Source organism: Callorhinchus milii, unplaced genomic scaffold, assembly GCF_018977255.1.
Source record: "Callorhinchus milii isolate IMCB2004 unplaced genomic scaffold, IMCB_Cmil_1.0 Scaffold21, whole genome shotgun sequence".
NCBI lineage: Eukaryota > Metazoa > Chordata > Chondrichthyes > Chimaeriformes > Callorhinchidae > Callorhinchus > Callorhinchus milii.
In genome coordinates this window covers 10,177,652-10,195,878 of record NW_024704762.1, presented here as the reverse complement: position 1 = coordinate 10,195,878, position 18,227 = coordinate 10,177,652, and the positions used below count along the sequence as shown (strand labels likewise).

The window sequence follows — 18,227 nt, the reverse complement described above, 5'->3', positions numbered from 1 at the left end:
GTAAAACTCCCCTTATTAATACACACACACACACACGGGGTGTACAGCTCTGATTTATACCCTCGTCGTGTGTAAATTCACCAATCAGCCCTCCCCTGAGAGAGATCCCTTGAGCCATGTTGGAGTGTGTAATGCTCTAACCGAGGTGTCACCTATATAAGCGTACGCTGTGATGGTCTAATCCAGTACTGGTGTGGGAGCTAATGAGCAAACCACGGTAACGGGGGGGAAAAGAGATTTACGTTGTCGCAAATAAAGCATTTTAAAAACCTAGATTTGTGCGTCTCGTGTCAATGTTTTCATGATATTTCTTGTGTTCTTCTGCCAGCTCCCTCCGGCTCAGCAGGCTTCGGGCCACCCCACATCCCTCGCCCGGTCCTCCGCCCAGCCTGCCCCAGTAGCGGCGATCAGGCCTTCAGGCTCTCTGTCCTTGGACTCCATCCCACATTCCCTCCGCCTCGCTCTTTCCCTTGCCTCCTTCAAGGCCTGCCTCAAGACCCTCCTCTTTGACCGTGTCGACTGTCACCCTCCTACCCCCCCCCTCGTCCCAACTCCCAGCTCAGGTCCAAATCCCTGACAGTCCAGTGCCTTGAGAAGTCCTGATGTGAAAAGCGCCGTGTAAATGTAATTTGTTATTGTTAAACATAACACCAAAATATAAAAAATTACAGAAGAAATGGGCTGTTATATGTATGAGTGGTGTGTGTGTGGTTGGTGTGTGTGTATGTGTGAACGGTTGGTATGTGCGTGGTTGGTATGTGTGTGTGCATGTGTGTGCGTGGTTGGTGTGTGTGTATGTGTCTGCGTGTGCGCTGGTAATGACTATACAGACTATGTGGTAGGTACCCCGGGATTGTGTAAGAGCTGAGGGGATGTTAAACATCATGGTTGGTCTGTACCAAGGCTAAGATCTACAGGGAAGCGATACCAGAGGATTCTCAGATTCACTCACAAACTATTTTGTGGATTAACTATTGCCGGTGCTGGGAGGAGTCTCAGAAACAAAAGATTGGATCCACTTTTGTACCAAAGTTGAGGGTTGGCTTCAATGACAGATTCTGCTTCCGTTCAGCAGACTGTGAGGTCTGGTCATCTGTCTCTCGGAGCTGCCTCTGCACTTAGTTTGGAATCTCCCTCAAGGTTGGTGTGGTCACTGGGCTTTCTCCCGGGAGAATGATTGCCAACGTCTCACGGTTTCTTCTCCTGTCTGGTACGAACATTTATTATTTAACTGCTGTCATTTTTTTAACGTTGTTTCAATTAATTGTGGTTTTGTAAAACCTAACCTCGAAACTATTACATTTCCATTTTCGCAATCATATTAAATCCACTGAATTCAGTGCCGTCCATTTGCAAGAAATGATGACTATTCTCCTTGTGAGAGAAACGAGGTAAGTGCTTCTCCTTGAAGCTAAGGTGATGTGCTTGGCAAAGGGATGTTGGAATCCAGTCAATCCTCTGTGAGAGTCTCTCTCTCTGTCTCCCTCAGTAGTCTTGTTCCTGAGTGCGACGTGTCTGCAGTGCTCCAGGGCATTGCTGATCACACCAGCCCAGCCTGGCCCATCAGCAGAACTTGGAAGGGACAGGGCTTCTCCCCACTAAATTTGGTCACATAACCTGAGCGAACGGTTTGTTCCCTGTATGTTGTTTCTAATCTGCTGTTTCCATGTGTTTAGGGTGTCTGTGCGTTTCTGAAAGTGTCGTCTTCAAGTTGTTCCAAGTACCAAAGACATTTCCACAATCATCCGAGGACTGCAAAGCACATTCCGATGGACTGGCTGAAGTCTACAGCGAAGAGCTCCATCGGTATCTGGTGGAGGTGACTGGTGTCAACAGAGTTTGGTTTGGAGTGACCAAGTGTGGGAGCAATTGGTGCCTCACAGGCTCCAATCAACCAGTGTCCTACACCAAATGGGGGTCTGGAGAGCCCAGCAACCGCATTTTGGCTTATGAATATTGTGCGGAGTTACATAGTGACCACAAATGGAATAGTGTATCTTGCTCGAGCAGCAAGTATTACGTGTGCCAGGAATGTAAGTCCCCACTTATCAGATTTCTCTTCACTTGTGTGAAGTAAGCGTGGATTATGCTCTCGAGGTTGCCTCCAAGTGGGACAGATAAGACTGGCGAATAGATGAGACAAACTGCACCTCCGGTTCCCTATTGTTGCCTTTATTTGGGAGCTATGGGTTTTTTAGGCAGAGACTACATTTTCCGAAGCCGTCATAATTACATGTTGCGAGTTGCTCACAGCTCAGAGCTGTGTATAAAATTATAAATGGGAAGTGAAAATGTAAAGTCAAAGCAATACTTTCTGACATACTGAGATAGAAACCCAAAGGACACAGCTGAGGGTTGCAAAGGATAATTTCAAGACTGACGCCAGGAAGTTTTCGTTTAATAAATAATCCCTTTTTTAAAAAATATATGTGGTCACTCAAACCACGACTGTTTGTGGGACTTTGCTGTGTATAATTTCCAGTGCCTTGGGACGTCCTCCTGCCGTGAAAGGCGCTATACAAATGTAATCTTGTTGCTGTTGCCGCATTTCACCCACAAAATATACAGTCACTACACCATTTATAGCCTTGACCCCTCCTACCTCTCTGACCTGCTGACTTCCTACCAACCTGCCCGCTCCATCCGTTCAGCGGGCTCCGGCTGCTCAATGTCTCCCGCCCTACCATCGGTGGCCGGGCTTCCAGCCTCTCTGCCCCCACACTCTGGAACTCCATCCCACGGTCCCTTCGCCTCGCTTCCTCCCTTACCTCCTTCAAGGAGGGTCTCAAGACCCTTCTCGACTGTGCCTTTTATCTCACTCCCACCTCTCTGCCTTCCCTCACCCCAACCCCATCCCTCCCCCCGGCTCGGGCCCCGACACCTGACTGTTCAGCGCTTTGGGACGTCCTCCCGATGTGAAAGGCGCTCTATAAATGTCATTTTGTTGTTGTTGTTTATAGTATATTTTGTGCAGCGCTTTGAGAAGTCTTGAAGATGTCATAAGGCATTGTATCAAAATGTAAGGACTATTACATACAGTTTCATTAGGATAGAGACAGAGACAATTGTAGGATTAGAGGGGATTGAATGACTACCTCAGTCTGAGAGTTGGTGTAGACTCTGATACGATGGGACTAATGGGTTTTTCCTGCACAGTAAATTTCTATTTCTGTAATCCAGTGATTTATAAGCGGACACAAACAAACACCCCACCCCCAGCTCAACACTGACCACTGCGTTCCCTTTTCCCCGCAGTTCAATGCAAACCGACAACTTGCAACTCCAGAGGCAACTGCAATGAGATGGCAAATGATTTCACGTGTGATTGTGAGCATGTTTTCTCCGGTAAAAACTGTGAACACGGTAAGTACAGTATAGACAGCCGAGGGACGTAACACAATCATATGTTGTGGAGCACGGACACACGCTTATTTGTTAATTAACCAAATAGCTATCAAGTGCATAACAAGCTTTTAATTGTCAATTAACCAAATCAATAGAGTCTTGCTGTAGTGAATCTCTCGTAAGTGAATGAAGCCGGGAATATTTATGGCTTGCATGCAGAATATTCTGGGGGTCGGTCGGGTGGTGTCTGGCACTTTAGTGATGAACGGCGACGATGACCATCTTCGTGCTTGAATCCTGTGGACCCGCCTGGCTCAGCGATCTGAGACCACCACAGAGATAGCGATGGCACAGACACAGATGGCACAGCCTCCCCCCTTCCCACCCCCCACCCCTCAGCTGAGCTGAACATTTTGCCCTGTGTGTGTTTATGTGCTCCAGTCCAATCTTGTCCTGCGATTACCAAACCGAGCCACGGCAGCGTCAAATGTGAGGGACTGTACGGTGAGCAGCACTTTCAGTCTGAGTGCACGTTCACTTGTGATGTGGGCTTTATTCCGAACGGGACGACACGGACAAGGTGCCAAGATACCGGCGACTGGAGCTCTCCTGGAACAACCTGCCGAGGTAAGTGAGCCGGACACCGCTAAACCATTTAGGCTTTGGCACCTCTTTTGCCCCAGAGTTGATTGCCTTAGCTCGCTTGTGTGTGTGCGCTTTTATTTATTATTATTATTGCAATTCTGCACTTTTTATTATTGACGACGATATTTTTACCGTTTGTAGCTTTTGCCCTGTTTAGTGTCATTGCCTGGACTCAGCTTCTGCAGAAAGAAACCACAGTTTCGGGGTCTAACATAACACCCTGAGGTGGGCCGGATGAGCCATCACCAGAGTGATTGCTTCTCCTTTCACACTTACGCTGGCATTAGCTTATTAGCAACAGCAGATCTGGGGGTTGGGGGATTGGGGGGCGGTCACCAGTGAGAGCTCAGAGGAGTGCGGCTCATATAGTGATAGTGCTGCATTAATTACACTGATAAGGGTCCAGGTTTGGTGTGAAATGTAATATTAATTACAAGTTTATTAATTATTTTAGAGGAGAAAAAGTTTCAAAAACATTTGTGACCCAACGTTACTCTGTTTTGTGTGTGTGTGTCTGTGTGTTTGGTGTATGTTGTGTGGCATGTTTTACTGTGTCTGTGTGTGTGTCTGTGTGTGTGTGTGTGTGTGTGTGTGTGTGTGTGTCTGTGTCCACCCCTCCCAGCTGTTCCCTGCCAGGCTCTGGATTCCCCACAGTACGGTAGACTGAACTGTTCTGGTCTCTACGGTGACACTCACTACAACGCCAGTTGCTATTTCTCGTGTGATGGGGGATATGTTCTTCACGGTGACCTTGAGACGGTTTGTCAGGACTCGGGGAACTGGACCTCACACGATGTCCAATGTACGTACCTTCCCTACTACACTGGTTATATTGGGGTGCAGTTTGTGGGGATGTGTTTAAGGATTACTATTATTCTTAATAAGTTGATCTCAGTAACACTGTGATTGTTTTGTGACTCCAGGCGTCCCAGACATAGTGCCCCAACTCTTGTTTATCCTTCTCTCTGTCATTGTCGGAGTCGTAGCCATGTTCCTGCTCTTACTGACCGTGATCACCTGCTTTCGGAAGAGAAAAAAAGGCGAAGGTAACACCATAAACCTGGTCGTTCACCATAAACCTGGTCGTTCACCATAAAGCTGGTTGTCAGTGGCTGTTTGTGAGATGTTGATGTGTGTGAATTGGCTGCCGTGTTCACTTCCCTTCGCAGAAATTCGCTCTAAAATATTACACAAATAGTGGACTAGTCGAGCTTGTATTCCATGCATGTTCAGTTTCAATCTCTACTCCCTCCCTCCCTCCGATTCGCTTCCTCCAACTCACTCACTCCCTCCCTTCGTTTAAGGCAGCGTCTCAATTCCCTCCCCCCAATTCTCCCCCCCCAGCTCGGGTGCCCAGCCAGTGTTGTGAAGGGCTTTGAGACGTCCTCTCGCTGTGAAAGCCGCTGTGTAAATGTAAATGTAAATGATGTTGTAATGTAATAACCTCTTTCTCTTTCACCTCCTTCAGAGCGAACCCAACATCTCCACAATATGTGAGTAACAACAATCAGCGCAGCTATTGTCCTCAGCGATCGGTCTCCGCATTCCCCCCGAGATTGTGTTGCTGTCAACTCCCCAAAGTACCAGCTGGGGGCTGGCTCTGCCCTCCTCCCCACTGCCCCCCTAGTCATCCTCGCGTTGGGGTTAAGCCTACCCTGTGGAGTCCTGTAGCTCGGTGGTTAGAGCTCTCGCCTCGCAAGCGAGAGGACCTGGGTTCGATTCCCGTGCAGGGTGTAACCGTCGGCAAGTTTCCTTACGCCACACGCCTCTGTTTACCAGCAGTGAGTAGGAACCCAGTTGTTAGTCGATTGGCGGATCTCTTTTCCGGGAGCAGTAATCCCTTTAATCCCCGACTGTTTGTGGGGACGCTGCTGTGCGTGATTGGCTGCTGGGTTTCGCCCTCAAAACATACAGTCACTACACTTTACAGTGCATCCTGTGAAGTGCTTTGAGACACCTCGAAGACGTGATGAAGCGCTGTGTCGAATGCCGGGATTATTATTAAGTTTCCAACGTCTATGTGCGCAGCCTGATGACACAGAAGCAGCAACAAACGCTGGAGGACGCGAGGTACGCGAAGCGGATGACGGGGCGAGAGGCGGAGGCTGACGAGGATCTGCTGTACACCAACGTGTCGCCCCGAAGAGGAGGTCCCCCCGACCCCAAGGAAGAGCAGGACATTTACGAGAATCTGTGAGGCAGTCAATCACCAGTGGCAACACAAGGGCATTGGTGACTGAGACACTCGCTCACTCGTTCACTTGTTCACTCACTCACTCGTTCACTCACTCACTCGTTCACTCACTCACTCGTTCACTCACTCACTCGTTCACTCACTCACTCGTTCACTCACTCACTCGTTCACTCACTCACTCGTTCACTCACTCACTCGTTCACTCACTCACTCACTCACACTTGCTTTACTCACTGACACAGAGCATTGTTGGAAGAGCTTCAATTTAGTGTCAATCAGGTCCTACACACATGGGGTGTACAGCTCTGATTTATACCCTCGTCGTGTGTAAATTCACCAATCAGCCCTCCCCTGAGAGAGATCCCTTGAGCCATGTTGGAGTGTGTACATGCTCTAAGCGAGGTGTCACCTATATAAGCGTACGCTGTGATGGTCTAATCCAGTACTGGTGTGGGTTTAATCAGTTAGTGGTAACGGGGGGGAAAAGAGTGTCAGGATTTACCGATTCACAAATAAAAGATGTTTGGAAGCTAGATTGCTGTGTCTCGTATCAAATTTTTTTAAAACAATACTAAAAGTGTTGATTTCGGTCTCGCCAGTTCCTTGTCAATTTACACTGTTCCTTTTTTTAAAAAAAATTAAAAAGAGGAAGTGATGTGAACCTTCCCGAAGAGTTTTGTGTGTTTCTGGGAATAATAATCTCTTCAACAAGAAATCGATTAAAAAAAATAACAATTTGGTCTCTCAATCCACAACTGTGTGCGCGGAAGCTGCGGTGCGCAATTGGCTGCCATGTTTTGACCACAAAATATACAGTCACCACACTTTACAGTATATCTTGTAAAGTGCTGTGAGACAACAACAACAAATTGCACTTGAATAGCGCCCTCCGCACAGAGTAGTGCCTCAGAGCGCTTTCGAAGATGCCAAAAGGCGCTATATCAAATGCAACGATGATTATTATTGTTGTTGTGAATATTTCTCCAGTATGTGTTTTCTGTACAGCACTGAGTGTGGAGAATGTGTCTCTGTGCACTCTATCTTGAAATATCTTTCACACATCACATTCTCCACACTCAGTGCTGTACAGTTTGTGGTGATTTCCTGAATCTAATTTTACAATAACTTGTACTGTACATTTACGTCCACTGTGTGTGTGTATATATGTGTGTATGGTTGGTATCTGTGTATGTATATGAGTATGTATGGTTGATACGTGTGTGTGCGTGGTTGGTATGTGTGTGTGCATGTGTGTGCGTGGTTGGTATGTGTGTGTGCATGTGTGTGCGTGGTTGGTGTGTGTGTATGTGTCTGCGTGTGCGCTGGTAATGACTATACAGACTATGTGGTAGGTACTCAGGGATTGTGAAAGAGCTGAGGGGATGTTAAACATCATGGTTGGTCTGTACCAAGGCTAAGATCTACAGGGAAGCGATACCAGAGGATTCTTAGAATCACTCACAAACTATTTTGTGGATTAAGTATTGCCGGTGCTGGGAGGAGTCTCAGAAACAAAAGATTGGATCTAATTTTGTACCAAAGTTGAGGGTTGGCTTTAATGACAGATTCTGCTTCCGTTCAGCAGACTGTGAGGTCTGGTCATCTGTCTCTCAGTCCATTCAGAGCTGCACTTAGTTTGGAATCTCCCTCAAGGTTGGTGTGGTCACTGGGCTTTCTCCCGGGAGAATGATTGCCAACGTCTCACGGTTTCTTCTCCTGTCTGGTACGAACATTTATTATTTAACTGCTGTCATTTTTTTAACGTTGTTTCAATTAATTGTGGTTTTGTAAAACCTAACCTCGAAACTATTACATTTCCATTTCCGCAATCATATTAAATCCACCGAATTCAGTGCCGTCCATTTGCAGGAAATGATGACTATTCTCCTTGTGAGAGAAACGAGGTAAGTGCTTCTCCTTGAAGCTAAGGTGATGTGCTTGGCAAAGGGATGTTGGAATCCAGTCAATCCTCTGTGAGAGTCTCTCTCTCTCTCTCCCTCAGTAGTCTTGTTCCTGAGCGCGACGTGTCTGCAGTGCTCCAGGGCATTGCTGATCACACCAGCCCAGCCTGGCCCATCAGCAGAACTTGGAAGGGACAGGGCTTCTCCCCACTAAATTTGGTCACATAACCTGAGCGAACGGTATGTTGTTTCTAATCGGCTGTTTCCGTGTGTTTAGGGTGTCTGTGCGTTTCTGAAAGTGTCGTCTTCAAGTTGTTCCAAGTACCAAAGACATTTCCACAATCATCCGAGGACTGCAAAGCACATTCCGATGGACTGGCTGAAGTCTACAGCGAAGAGCTCCATCGGTATCTGGTGGAGGTGACTGGTGTCAACAGAGTTTGGTTTGGAGTGACCAAGTGTGGGAGCAATTGGTGCCTCACAGGCTCCAATCAACCAGTGTCCTACACCAAATGGGGGTCTGGAGAGCCCAGCAACCGCATTTTGGCTTATGAATATTGTGCGGAGTTACATAATGACCACAAATGGAATAGTGTATCTTGCTCGAGCAGCAAGTATTACGTGTGCCAGGAATGTAAGTCCCCACCTATCCTGTTTGTCTAAGTTTGTGTGAAGTAAGTGAGGATTACTCTCTCTTGGTTGCCTCCAAGAGGGACAGATATATCACAATGTAGACCATGTTAAGGTGTTTTTAATCTTGTCCAGAACAGTAGAACCAGAGGACACGGTTCCAATCAGTCGGTTGCGATTGAAAGTGGTAAATTCAGAAAGAATCTGCATAAACACTGCTTCAGTGATCAAGTAGTAAACTTATGGATCAGGCTCCTGAGGGTAACGGGGAAGCAAAAAAAATAATAATTTGGTCACTTAAGCCACGACTGTTTGTTTCATGCAATGGGACATTGCTGCTTTCTCAAGCAATATGAAATACACCTTTGAAGCACATGGACGAATTTTAACCAGTGTTGGTTTAGGTGATTTAATTGTGATCACAAAATATACAGTCAATTCACTGTACAGTATATTCTGTGAAATCCCTTGAGACATCATAAAGATGTGGTAAGGCGCTATATTAAATGGAAGGATTATTATTATTATTTATTGTGTGACGTGTGAGCAGACACACATCCCACATACACCTCACACACACAAACCCACATACACATACCCACACAAACACACACCCCACACACACCCTACACACCCCACACACCCCACCCCCAGCTCAACACTGACCCCTGCGTTCGTTCCCCTTTCCCCGCAGTTCAATGCAAACCGACAACTTGCAACTCCAGAGGCAACTGCACTGAGATGGCAAATGATTTCACGTGTGATTGTGAGCATGTTTTCTCCGGTAAAAACTGTGAACACGGTAAGTACAGTATAGACAGCCGAGGGACGTAACACAATCATATGTTGTGGAGCACGGACACACGCTTATCTGTTAATTAACCGAATAGCTATCAAGTGCATAACAAGCGTTTAATTGTCAGTTAACCAAATCGATAGAGTCTTGCTGTAGTGAATCTCTCGTAAGTGAATGAAGCCGGGAATATTTATGGCTTGCATGCAGAATATTCTGGGGGTCGGTCGGGTGGTGTCTGGCACTTTAGTGATGAACGGCTACGATGACCATCTTCGTGCTTGAATCCTGTGGACCCGCCTGGCTCAGCGATCTGAGACCACCACAGAGATAGCGATGGCACAGACACACTGTGAGCCGAATAGCCTCCCCCTTCCCAGCCCCCATCCCCTACCCCTCAGCTGAGCTGAACATTTTGCCCTGTGTGTGTTTATGTGCTCCAGTCCAATCTTGTCCTGCGATTACCAAACCGAGCCACGGCAGCGTCAAATGTGAGGGACTGTACGGTGAGCAGCACTTTCAGTCTGAGTGCACGTTCACTTGTGATGTGGGCTTTATTCCGAACGGGACGACACGGACAAGGTGCCAAGATACCGGCGACTGGAGCTCTCCTGGTACAACCTGCCGAGGTAAGTGAGCCGGACACCGCTAAACCGTTTAGGCTTTATTATTATTGCAATTCTTCACTTTTTATTATTGACGACAATATTTGCACCGTTTGTAGCTTTTGCCCTCTTTAGTGCCCTCCCGACATGAAAGGTGCCATACAAATGTAATCTTGTTGTTGTTGTTGTGATTGCCTGGACTCAGCTTCTGCAGAAGTAAACCACAGTTTTGGGGACTAATATAACACCCACCCTGAGCCGTCACCATAGTGATTGCTTCTCCTTTCACACTTGCACTGGCATTAGCTTACAATAAAGCCACACTTTATTCTCACTGAACATTACAGGAAGGGCTTTGAGGCATCCCCCAACATGAATGGTGCTTCTACATCAAACTCAAGGATATTCACTTGAATATTATCTACTTTGGCAGCAAAGAATCCACTCAGTCCCATTGCCTTTTCTCCCAAAACCTCTGCAAATGACACCTCTTTAGGTATCCCTGTTCCCTGTTGAAAGCCAATACGGATCCTGCATCACACATCCTAAGTGCCCCTCCCCAAACAGGGTGTGGTGTCTGCCTCTTCTCACAGGGCATGTTAACAGGGCAGGACAGGGCAGGACAAGGGGAGCAAAAAGATGGGTCCTGAGAGCAGTTGACTTTGTTGGAATGCAAGCATGAGTTTCAAGACTGAGGTGAATAGCTATTTGTTAGGTCAGGGGATCAAGGGATACAGGTCAAAGGCGGGTAATTGGAGTCGAGATACAGATCAGCCATGATCTTATAGAATGACAGAACAGGCTTGAGGGGCTGAATGGCCTCCTCCTGTTCCTATGAACAATACCATTTCCCATGCACTGAGCATCTTGATTTTAGACATCTCGACAAAATGGACTAACAAAACTGAATTGTAGTGAGAATACATTTAGAATAGTTAGGGGGAGGGTGTGGTGTAGAAGGAGCTGTTGGTGGGGCTACAACCAAAGTTAGTTCAGCGGAAAATAGCGGAAACCAATAAATAGCAGCAGTAACGTCACCTCCTGGGGACGAGCAGATCATGTTTGAGGTTTCTGAGGGTGTGTCATCACCAAGGTGATGTGGTGGGGGTGGGGGGGAGACAATCGTGGGTGGAGGAGGGGCGTGGAAATCTTGGGGTTTGAAGAAGTCGAGGGAGGAAGAGGAGCAAATGTTGATGAAACCAGTTCAGACGAAACTAGTGTGAATATCACACATAACGAGAACTTGCCACTGCCTCCCTGAGCATGACCGTCCATGGTATAACCGCAAGCTGGCAGTATGTCACTGTCGCACGTTTCCAGTTACAGTCATCTGAGAGTTTAGTCATATTATTTGGCAGTGGTTTCCTTCTCCTTTCCCCTCCCACCCACCCCTCCACCTCCTCCTTCACCCAATATCAGGAAATGAAACATGGCTGATCAGACTGTGAAATACTTCATTTTGCTGTGTAGTATGTTGTGTGGCCCGGAGAAGTCCAGCCTTTTATAATGCCAACCTTCCATCCATTGCTATCTTTTTTTTGGTCAGCCGGATGTCTGACACACGTGGAAACCCATCACCAAACCTAACTGAGAATCCATGCATCCCACCTATTCACTGAAATCCCAGAGATAGATAGATGGCCATGTATTTATTACTGTAAGAATAATGTGTCGGGTTTTCGTACCTACTGAGGAAAGACATGGAGAGGGTATAGAGGAGATGTGCTGGGATGACACCAGTGATGACTGGTTTGAGCTATGAACAGTGATGACTGATTGAGGGAAGCCTCGATCGAGGTCGTTTTAATGACGAGAGGTTTTGAGAGAGTCACTGGGGAGAAATTATTTCCACTGGTCAGGGAGTTGGTGCCAAGAGAGGAAATCAGTTTTACAATAGTTAACAAGGGATCAAATTGGGGAAAGATTAGGAGGAATTTTCTTCACAGAGCGAGAGAGCTGTTGGGATGTGATGATCGAGGCAGGACCAAGATTAGCTTTTATTAGGTTTGCTGGAGCCTCAGTTCACTCAATATGAGGACACACACAGATTCAGAGTAAATAAAGGTCATTTATTCGCACACAAACAGCAACAGTCTCTGCATTAACATTGATATATTATCACATCAGCATAGAGTTTTAATACAGCATAACAATCGAAATGTACATTACCTGCGAAAACACCAGACTCCGACTGGAGAAAGTCCTCCTTCCTTACGGACCTCACTACTCCTCTTTCCCTTTTAATGGTCACTTTCACACTGGAGGTAAATCCCCTCCCCCTGTCCATCTACAGTTCTCCTTTCTGGTCCCTTGGGTTGATCAGTCCTAGTTCTTGTGATCTTTGACTTGCATATAACTGAGACCATAGCTACAGGAGATTCGATATGGATTCCACTGGAAAATGCACTGATCCGCTACACAACTCCAACTATTCCAAAGTTACATCGTTCCTTTATTTGTTTCTACCTCCACTTCCCCTTGTCACAGAGACAGACAGTCCCCACCCCACGCAAGGCCCTCCCCTGGTCACAGAGATAGCCCCCACCCTACACAGGCTGCCTTGCGAGAGAGAGATATGGGCAACTTCTGGGCAGCCTCCCACAGCCTTGAGATAGGCAGGTGTCTGAGGCTGCAGCCTATTCTTTTTGTGGTCCATTGTACTTATATCTATGCTCAAGGACCCGATTTCTCATTATCTCAGAGGAGTGAACATCTTCCCAGGAAAATATGGAATGTAATCAGAAGATGACCTCAGCCCGTCCAGCACAGCTACTTTTAAGCCCTTGGTCAGCGAGTCATTAAATCACATCAATCTTATTAACGGATTATGGGTAGGTTACATTCTAAAAGCATTAAAAAAACATTAAAAAAAACATTAAACATCACAAATATAATCTTACACTTCCGAGAGGGAACTCAGGTCGAAATCCAAAAAGGGGTAATTTGCGGAGATCGGGGATTTGAAGGGAAGAGAGAACTCGGGTAAGTGGGACTGAAAGGATTGCTCTCCCAAAGAGCACAGGCAGGACAAGCGGAATGGCCGCCTTCTGGTGTGTAAACGTCTATGGCTCTATCGGCAAATCTCTTTACACGACCAACGCCATCAGGACAACAGCCGATCTGGGGGTTGGGGGAGTGGGGGGCGGTCACCAGTGAGAGCTCAGAGGAGTGCGGCTCATATAGTGATAGTGATGCATTAATTACACTGATAAGGGTCCAGGTTTGGTGTGAAATGTAATATTAATATGTAATATTAGAAGAAAAAAAGTTTCTAAAAAATTTGTGACCTAATTTTACTCTGTGTGTGTGTGTGTGTCTGTGTGTGTGTCTGTGTGTGTGTGTGTGTGTGTGTGTCTGTGTGTGTGGTTTATTGGTGTGGGTGTGTTTGGTGTATGTTGTGTGGCATGTTTTATTGTGTCTGTGTGTGTCTGTGTGTCTGTGTGTGTGTGTGTCTGTGTGTGTGTGTGTCCGTGTGTGTGTGTGTCTGTGTCCACCCCTCCCAGCTGTTCCCTGCCAGGCTCTGGATTCCCCACAGTACGGTGAGCTGAACTGTTCTGGTCTCTACGGTGACACTCACTACAACGCCAGTTGCTATTTCTCGTGTGATGGGGGATATGTTCTTCACGGTGACCTTGAGACGGTTTGTCAGGACTCGGGGAACTGGACCTCACACGATGTCCAATGTACGTACCTTCCCTACTACACTGGTTATATTGGGGTGCAGTTTGTGGGGATGTGTTAACCTGTTTAAGGATTACTATTATTCTTAATAAGTTGATCTCAGTAACGCTGTGATTGTTTTGTGACTCCAGGCGTCCAACTCTTGTTGATCGTTCTCTCTGTCATTGTCGGAGTCATAGCCATGTTCCTGCTCTTACTGACCGTGATCACCTGCTTTCGGAAGAGGAAAAAAGGCGAAGGTAACACCTGGTCGTTCACCATAAACCTGGTCGTTCACCATAAACCTGATCGTTCACCATAAACCTGGTCGTTCACCATAAACCTGGTCGTTCACCATAAACCTGGTCGTTCACCATAAAGCTGGTTGTCAGTGGCTGTTTGTGAGATGCTGATGTGTGTGAATTGGCTGCCGTGTTCACTTCCCTTCACAGAAATTCGCTCTAAAATATTACACAAATAGTGGACTAGTCGAGCTTGTATTCCATGCATGTTCAGTTTCAATCTCTACTCCCTCCCTCCCTCCGATTCGCTTCCTCCAACTCACTCACTCCCTCCCTTCGTTTAAGGCAGTGTCTCAATTCCCTCCCCCCAATTCTCCCCCCCCAGCTCGGGTGCCCAGCCAGTGTTGTGAAGGGCTTTGAGACGTCCTCTCGCTGTGAAAGCCGCTGTGTAAATGTAAATGATGTTGTAATGTAATAACCTCTTTCTCTTTCACCTCCTTCAGAGCGAACCCAACATCTCCATAATATGTGAGTAACAACAATCAGCGCAGCTATTGTCCTCAGCGATCGGTCTCCACATTCCCCCCGAGATTGTGTTGCTGTCAACTCCCCAAAGTACCAGCTGGGGGCTGGCTCTGCCCTCCTCCCCACTGCCCCCCTAGTCATCCTCGCGTTGGGGTTAAGCCTACCCTCATGTTAACACTGGCCCTGAACCCAATCATTGCTGACTCTGTGTTCCCTCCTGTGGAAACTCTACTCTTGAAGGCTCTGCTGATTCACTCAGTCGCAGCCATTCGGCCCATCCTGTCTGTGGCGGCTCTTTGAAAGAGCTGCCATCTAGTCCCACGCCGCTCACTCTTACCACAACTAATCTCCACTCCCCCCGCTCTTACCCCAACTAATCCTCACTCCCCTCCATCTAGTCCCACTCCCCCCACTCTTACCCCAACTAATCCCCACTCCCCTCCATCTAGTCCCACGCCCCCCGCTCTTACCCCATCTAGTGCCGCGCTCCCCGCTTTTACCCCAACTAGTCCAACGCCACCCGCTCTTACCCCAACTAGTCCCACTCCCCCCGCTCTTACCCCAACTAGTCCCACTCCCCCCGCTCTTACCTCACCACCCACCCCCAGCCCTGCACATTGTTCCTTTTTAAGTACCTGTCCAACTCCCTTTACAAAGCTGCTATCAAATCTGCTTCCACCTTCCCTTTTTGGGCAAGAAATTAACCAGCTGACACCCCCTAAACAACAGCCTAGAGTTGGTTGAGGGGTTTCGTTTAGTTAATTAGCACGTTGTTAACTGCCTTTTTACCCCCTGCTGCCACGCCATCCCCTCCCCGCCTCCCAAAACACTAGATTAAATGTAAGTTTCTAACGTTTATGTCCACAGCCAGATGTCCCAGATGCAGCGACATTCACTTGAGGAGGGGAGGTACGCAGAGCAGAGGACGAGGACGGAGGTGGAGGCTGACGAGGGTCCACTGTACATCAACAATTCGTCCCTCAGGAGGAGACCCCCCAGCCCCCACAAAGGGCAGGACATTTACGAGAATCTATGAGGCAGGCAGCCAACCAGCGGCAACACAACAATATTGCTTATGTGGGGCCCGTGGATGTTTCCCAACTCGGGCGAAACCTTGGGCAAGTTTCCTTACTCCACACGCGCGCCTGGTCATAATCCCTCGAGAGAAAGATTAAAAACATAATGAGAATTTGTTCGCTCAAACCACGGCTGTTTGTGGGGACGTCGCCGGGCGCAATTGGCTGTCGCTTTTTGCCCGCAAAATATACAGTCCCCACACTTTAGAGTAGAATCCTGTGAAGCGCTTTGAGACGTCTCGAAGATGCGATAAGACTCTATATCAAATGCAAGGGTTATTATTATTATTGTTGTCTGGCTGGGTGTCGGATGTGCTTTGTGCTGTTGTTGCCAAAGGGCACCACCTAGTGGCTGTCTCAGGCCCGGCAGTCACCGGGCTCAGCATTGCCACGTTCCCAAAAGGGTTTCGCAAATATCCCGACATCAGTTTCAACAACAACAACAGATTGCGGTTATATCATTGCCTTTAACGTCGGGAGGACATCCTAACGCTCTGGTTTCAGGGTAACGAAGACATCTGTGGGAAGAGGAGGAGGCCATTCGTTCCCTCGAGCCTGTTCTGCCACTCTGTTAGATCATGGCTGATCTGTATCTCGACTCCAATCCCCTTCGGCCCATCTGATCTCATTCCCCCCCTCCCACCCGCCGTCTATCCTCCCATCATTAGTGCCCTGCCCTCGACTGCCCTCCTGATCCCATCGTGATCCTGATCCCGTCGTTAATACTGTCAGGGTAAAGAGACACTTCCTGGTGTCTGTCCTGAAATTCTCCCTTTGCAAACCCAAAGCCGTGTCCTCCTGTTCTACTGTCTCAGCGAGTCCAAAGGTGGTGTTCTCATCCCACTGCACAGCTTTCTGTCTGTCTGATTTTGAGTGTGTCTGTCTCTGTGTGTCTGTCTGTCTGCTTGTGTGTCTCTGTGTATGTGTCTGTCTGTCTGTCTGTTTGTGTGTGTGTGTGTGTGTGTCTCTGTGTTGCCAAACACACACTGGCCATGTTTTGCACTCTGCATTGCATCAGAGAAGTTTCTCCTCTTCCACCCCCCCCCCCCCCCGATATTCCCCCCACTTCTCCCGGCCCGCTCTTCCACCCTCTCTCCCCACCCCTCTTCCTCCCCCGCCCCCCCCCCCCCCACCACCACCCGCCGCCGCCAGAGTCAGTGTATAACGGAGAGAGATCTAAGCTGCAAGACGTTACCCTATATGGAGGGGTCTCTGATTCCAATTCTAACCACAAAAAGCACAGTCAATTCAGTTTACAGTGTATCCTGTGAAGCGCTTTGAGACGTCCCAAAGACGTGATAAGGCTCTGTAACAATCGCCAGGATCATTAATATTAATTTGTTGTTTGAGATTCCGGGTTCCACTATTTGCAAATCGTTTTGAGAATCTCGCAATATAGATTGAGTTCCTGCCCCACCCTGAGCCCTGGCACCTCTCCCCCCCACCACCCGGACTCCACTACCAGTCACTATGTTACTCACAGGGTCTGTGCTACTCACAAAAATAAAGGGCTTAATAAACGATCACAGGATTTGCAATCTCTTGCTGTTTATTGTGACAAATGGAGTTTGTTCTCATCGAGTTTCTCCCCGCGTGTCCTGGCTGGGAATCCCTCTCAGGTAACAGCAGTCAGAGAGAGAGAGAGACCTTCATCCACAAGATGAACAGTCACTTCGCTTTACAGTATAACCTGGGAAGAGCTTTGAGACGTCCCGAAGACGTGATGAGGTGCTGTGTCAAACGTAAGGATTATTATTCTTATTATAGATTATATAATTATTTTTACAGCTGTCAATCATTCAAACGCCCAGCTGTGGACCACAGGTTGCAATGCCATCTACCGGCAGGAAAGAAGACATACATATTTTTTTTGCAGCAAGTTATCACAATTCATCTCATTGAGCACTTCCTTTCCATTTGAAGCATAAATCCCAGGGATTTCTTTCCATAAACTCGGTACGCTGCCCAGGGGCACTCTCTGTTCACGGTCCCCCACGGACTGTGACTCCGTCTAGTGTTTTGACGCTGGTTTCATTCTTCATTCACCTTCTGCCGGCTGTCAGGTTTTGGATCAAGTTGAAAGCTCGGGTTGCCCCCCACCCCTCCCAAGCCTTGACTCTGGCCTACCTGCACCTCAATCTCTCTGGGATTAGGTAAACAAGATGTGTCTCTCCAGGGAAAGAGAGAGAGAGAGAGCGCATTCCATTCTAACAATCTATCTCTGGAATCTCCATGTGTAGGTGAGATGCCTGGAATTCCCAGTTGGGTTTGGAGACTCTTAACACGGTGATGGATCTCTCCATTAACCAAAAAAAAGCCATTCTCCGGGCTGTGCGCCCACAGTCCAAGGTGACTCTCCAGAACAGTGCAGGGAGGGAGGAGGCTGTGTGATAGCTGTGCCGTTCTTCAGCCGCGACGTTAAACTGAGTTCCCGACTTCCCGTGGCTGCTACACACCCTGTGACTGTTCCCTAAGAGAAGTGAGTTTCTCCCAAATTCGATTAATTGGCCGTTCGCCCAGAGACGTGAATGGTGCTGAATGGTGCTGGATAGATGTAAATTTGTTGGGGAACGTTGTGTTCGATTTTAGTGCCATTAGCGTTGAAATAATC

The 18,227-nt window shown here is 47.7% G+C and overlaps 2 protein-coding genes across 4 annotated transcripts; both read left to right on the top strand.

The window, feature by feature from the left end:
• Window positions 1-1,101: 1,101 nt before the first annotated feature.
• On the top strand, window positions 1,102-6,273 carry LOC103172945 (L-selectin-like). Of its 2 annotated transcripts, XM_042342775.1 has the most exons (8): window positions 1,102-1,210; window positions 1,677-2,033; window positions 3,256-3,363; window positions 3,787-3,972; window positions 4,613-4,792; window positions 4,914-5,036; window positions 5,459-5,483; window positions 6,019-6,273. In XM_042342775.1, the coding sequence occupies exons 1-8, from the start codon at window positions 1,174-1,176 to the stop codon at window positions 6,185-6,187; spliced, it is 1,185 nt and encodes a 394-aa protein (XP_042198709.1). In that variant the 5' UTR covers window positions 1,102-1,173; the 3' UTR covers window positions 6,188-6,273. The 2 variants fall into 2 exon arrangements, with proteins under 2 accessions (XP_042198709.1, XP_042198710.1); XM_042342776.1 differs by lacking the exon at window positions 3,787-3,972.
• Window positions 6,274-7,822: 1,549 nt separating this feature from the next.
• Window positions 7,823-15,744, top strand: LOC103189929 (L-selectin-like). 2 transcript variants are annotated; one of them, XM_042342755.1, is made up of 8 exons: window positions 7,823-7,907; window positions 8,363-8,719; window positions 9,410-9,517; window positions 9,952-10,137; window positions 13,617-13,796; window positions 13,926-14,033; window positions 14,519-14,543; window positions 15,408-15,744. In XM_042342755.1, the coding sequence occupies exons 1-8, from the start codon at window positions 7,871-7,873 to the stop codon at window positions 15,574-15,576; spliced, it is 1,170 nt and encodes a 389-aa protein (XP_042198689.1). In that variant the 5' UTR covers window positions 7,823-7,870; the 3' UTR covers window positions 15,577-15,744. The 2 variants fall into 2 exon arrangements, with proteins under 2 accessions (XP_042198689.1, XP_042198690.1); XM_042342756.1 differs by lacking the exon at window positions 9,952-10,137.
• The last annotated feature ends 2,483 nt before the right edge of the window (window positions 15,745-18,227 follow it).

Coding starts and splice junctions, on each gene's coding strand:
- LOC103172945 (XM_042342775.1), top strand. CDS start 1,174: ATGATTGCCAACGTCTCACGGTTTCTTCTCCTGTCTG. Junction 2,034..3,255: donor GTATTACGTGTGCCAGGAAT/GTAAGTCCCCAC, acceptor TTTTCCCCGCAG/TTCAATGCAAACCGACAACT. Junction 3,973..4,612: donor TCCTGGAACAACCTGCCGAG/GTAAGTGAGCCG, acceptor CACCCCTCCCAG/CTGTTCCCTGCCAGGCTCTG.
- LOC103189929 (XM_042342755.1), top strand. CDS start 7,871: ATGATTGCCAACGTCTCACGGTTTCTTCTCCTGTCTG. Junction 10,138..13,616: donor TCCTGGTACAACCTGCCGAG/GTAAGTGAGCCG, acceptor CACCCCTCCCAG/CTGTTCCCTGCCAGGCTCTG. Junction 14,544..15,407: donor ACCCAACATCTCCATAATAT/GTGAGTAACAAC, acceptor TTATGTCCACAG/CCAGATGTCCCAGATGCAGC.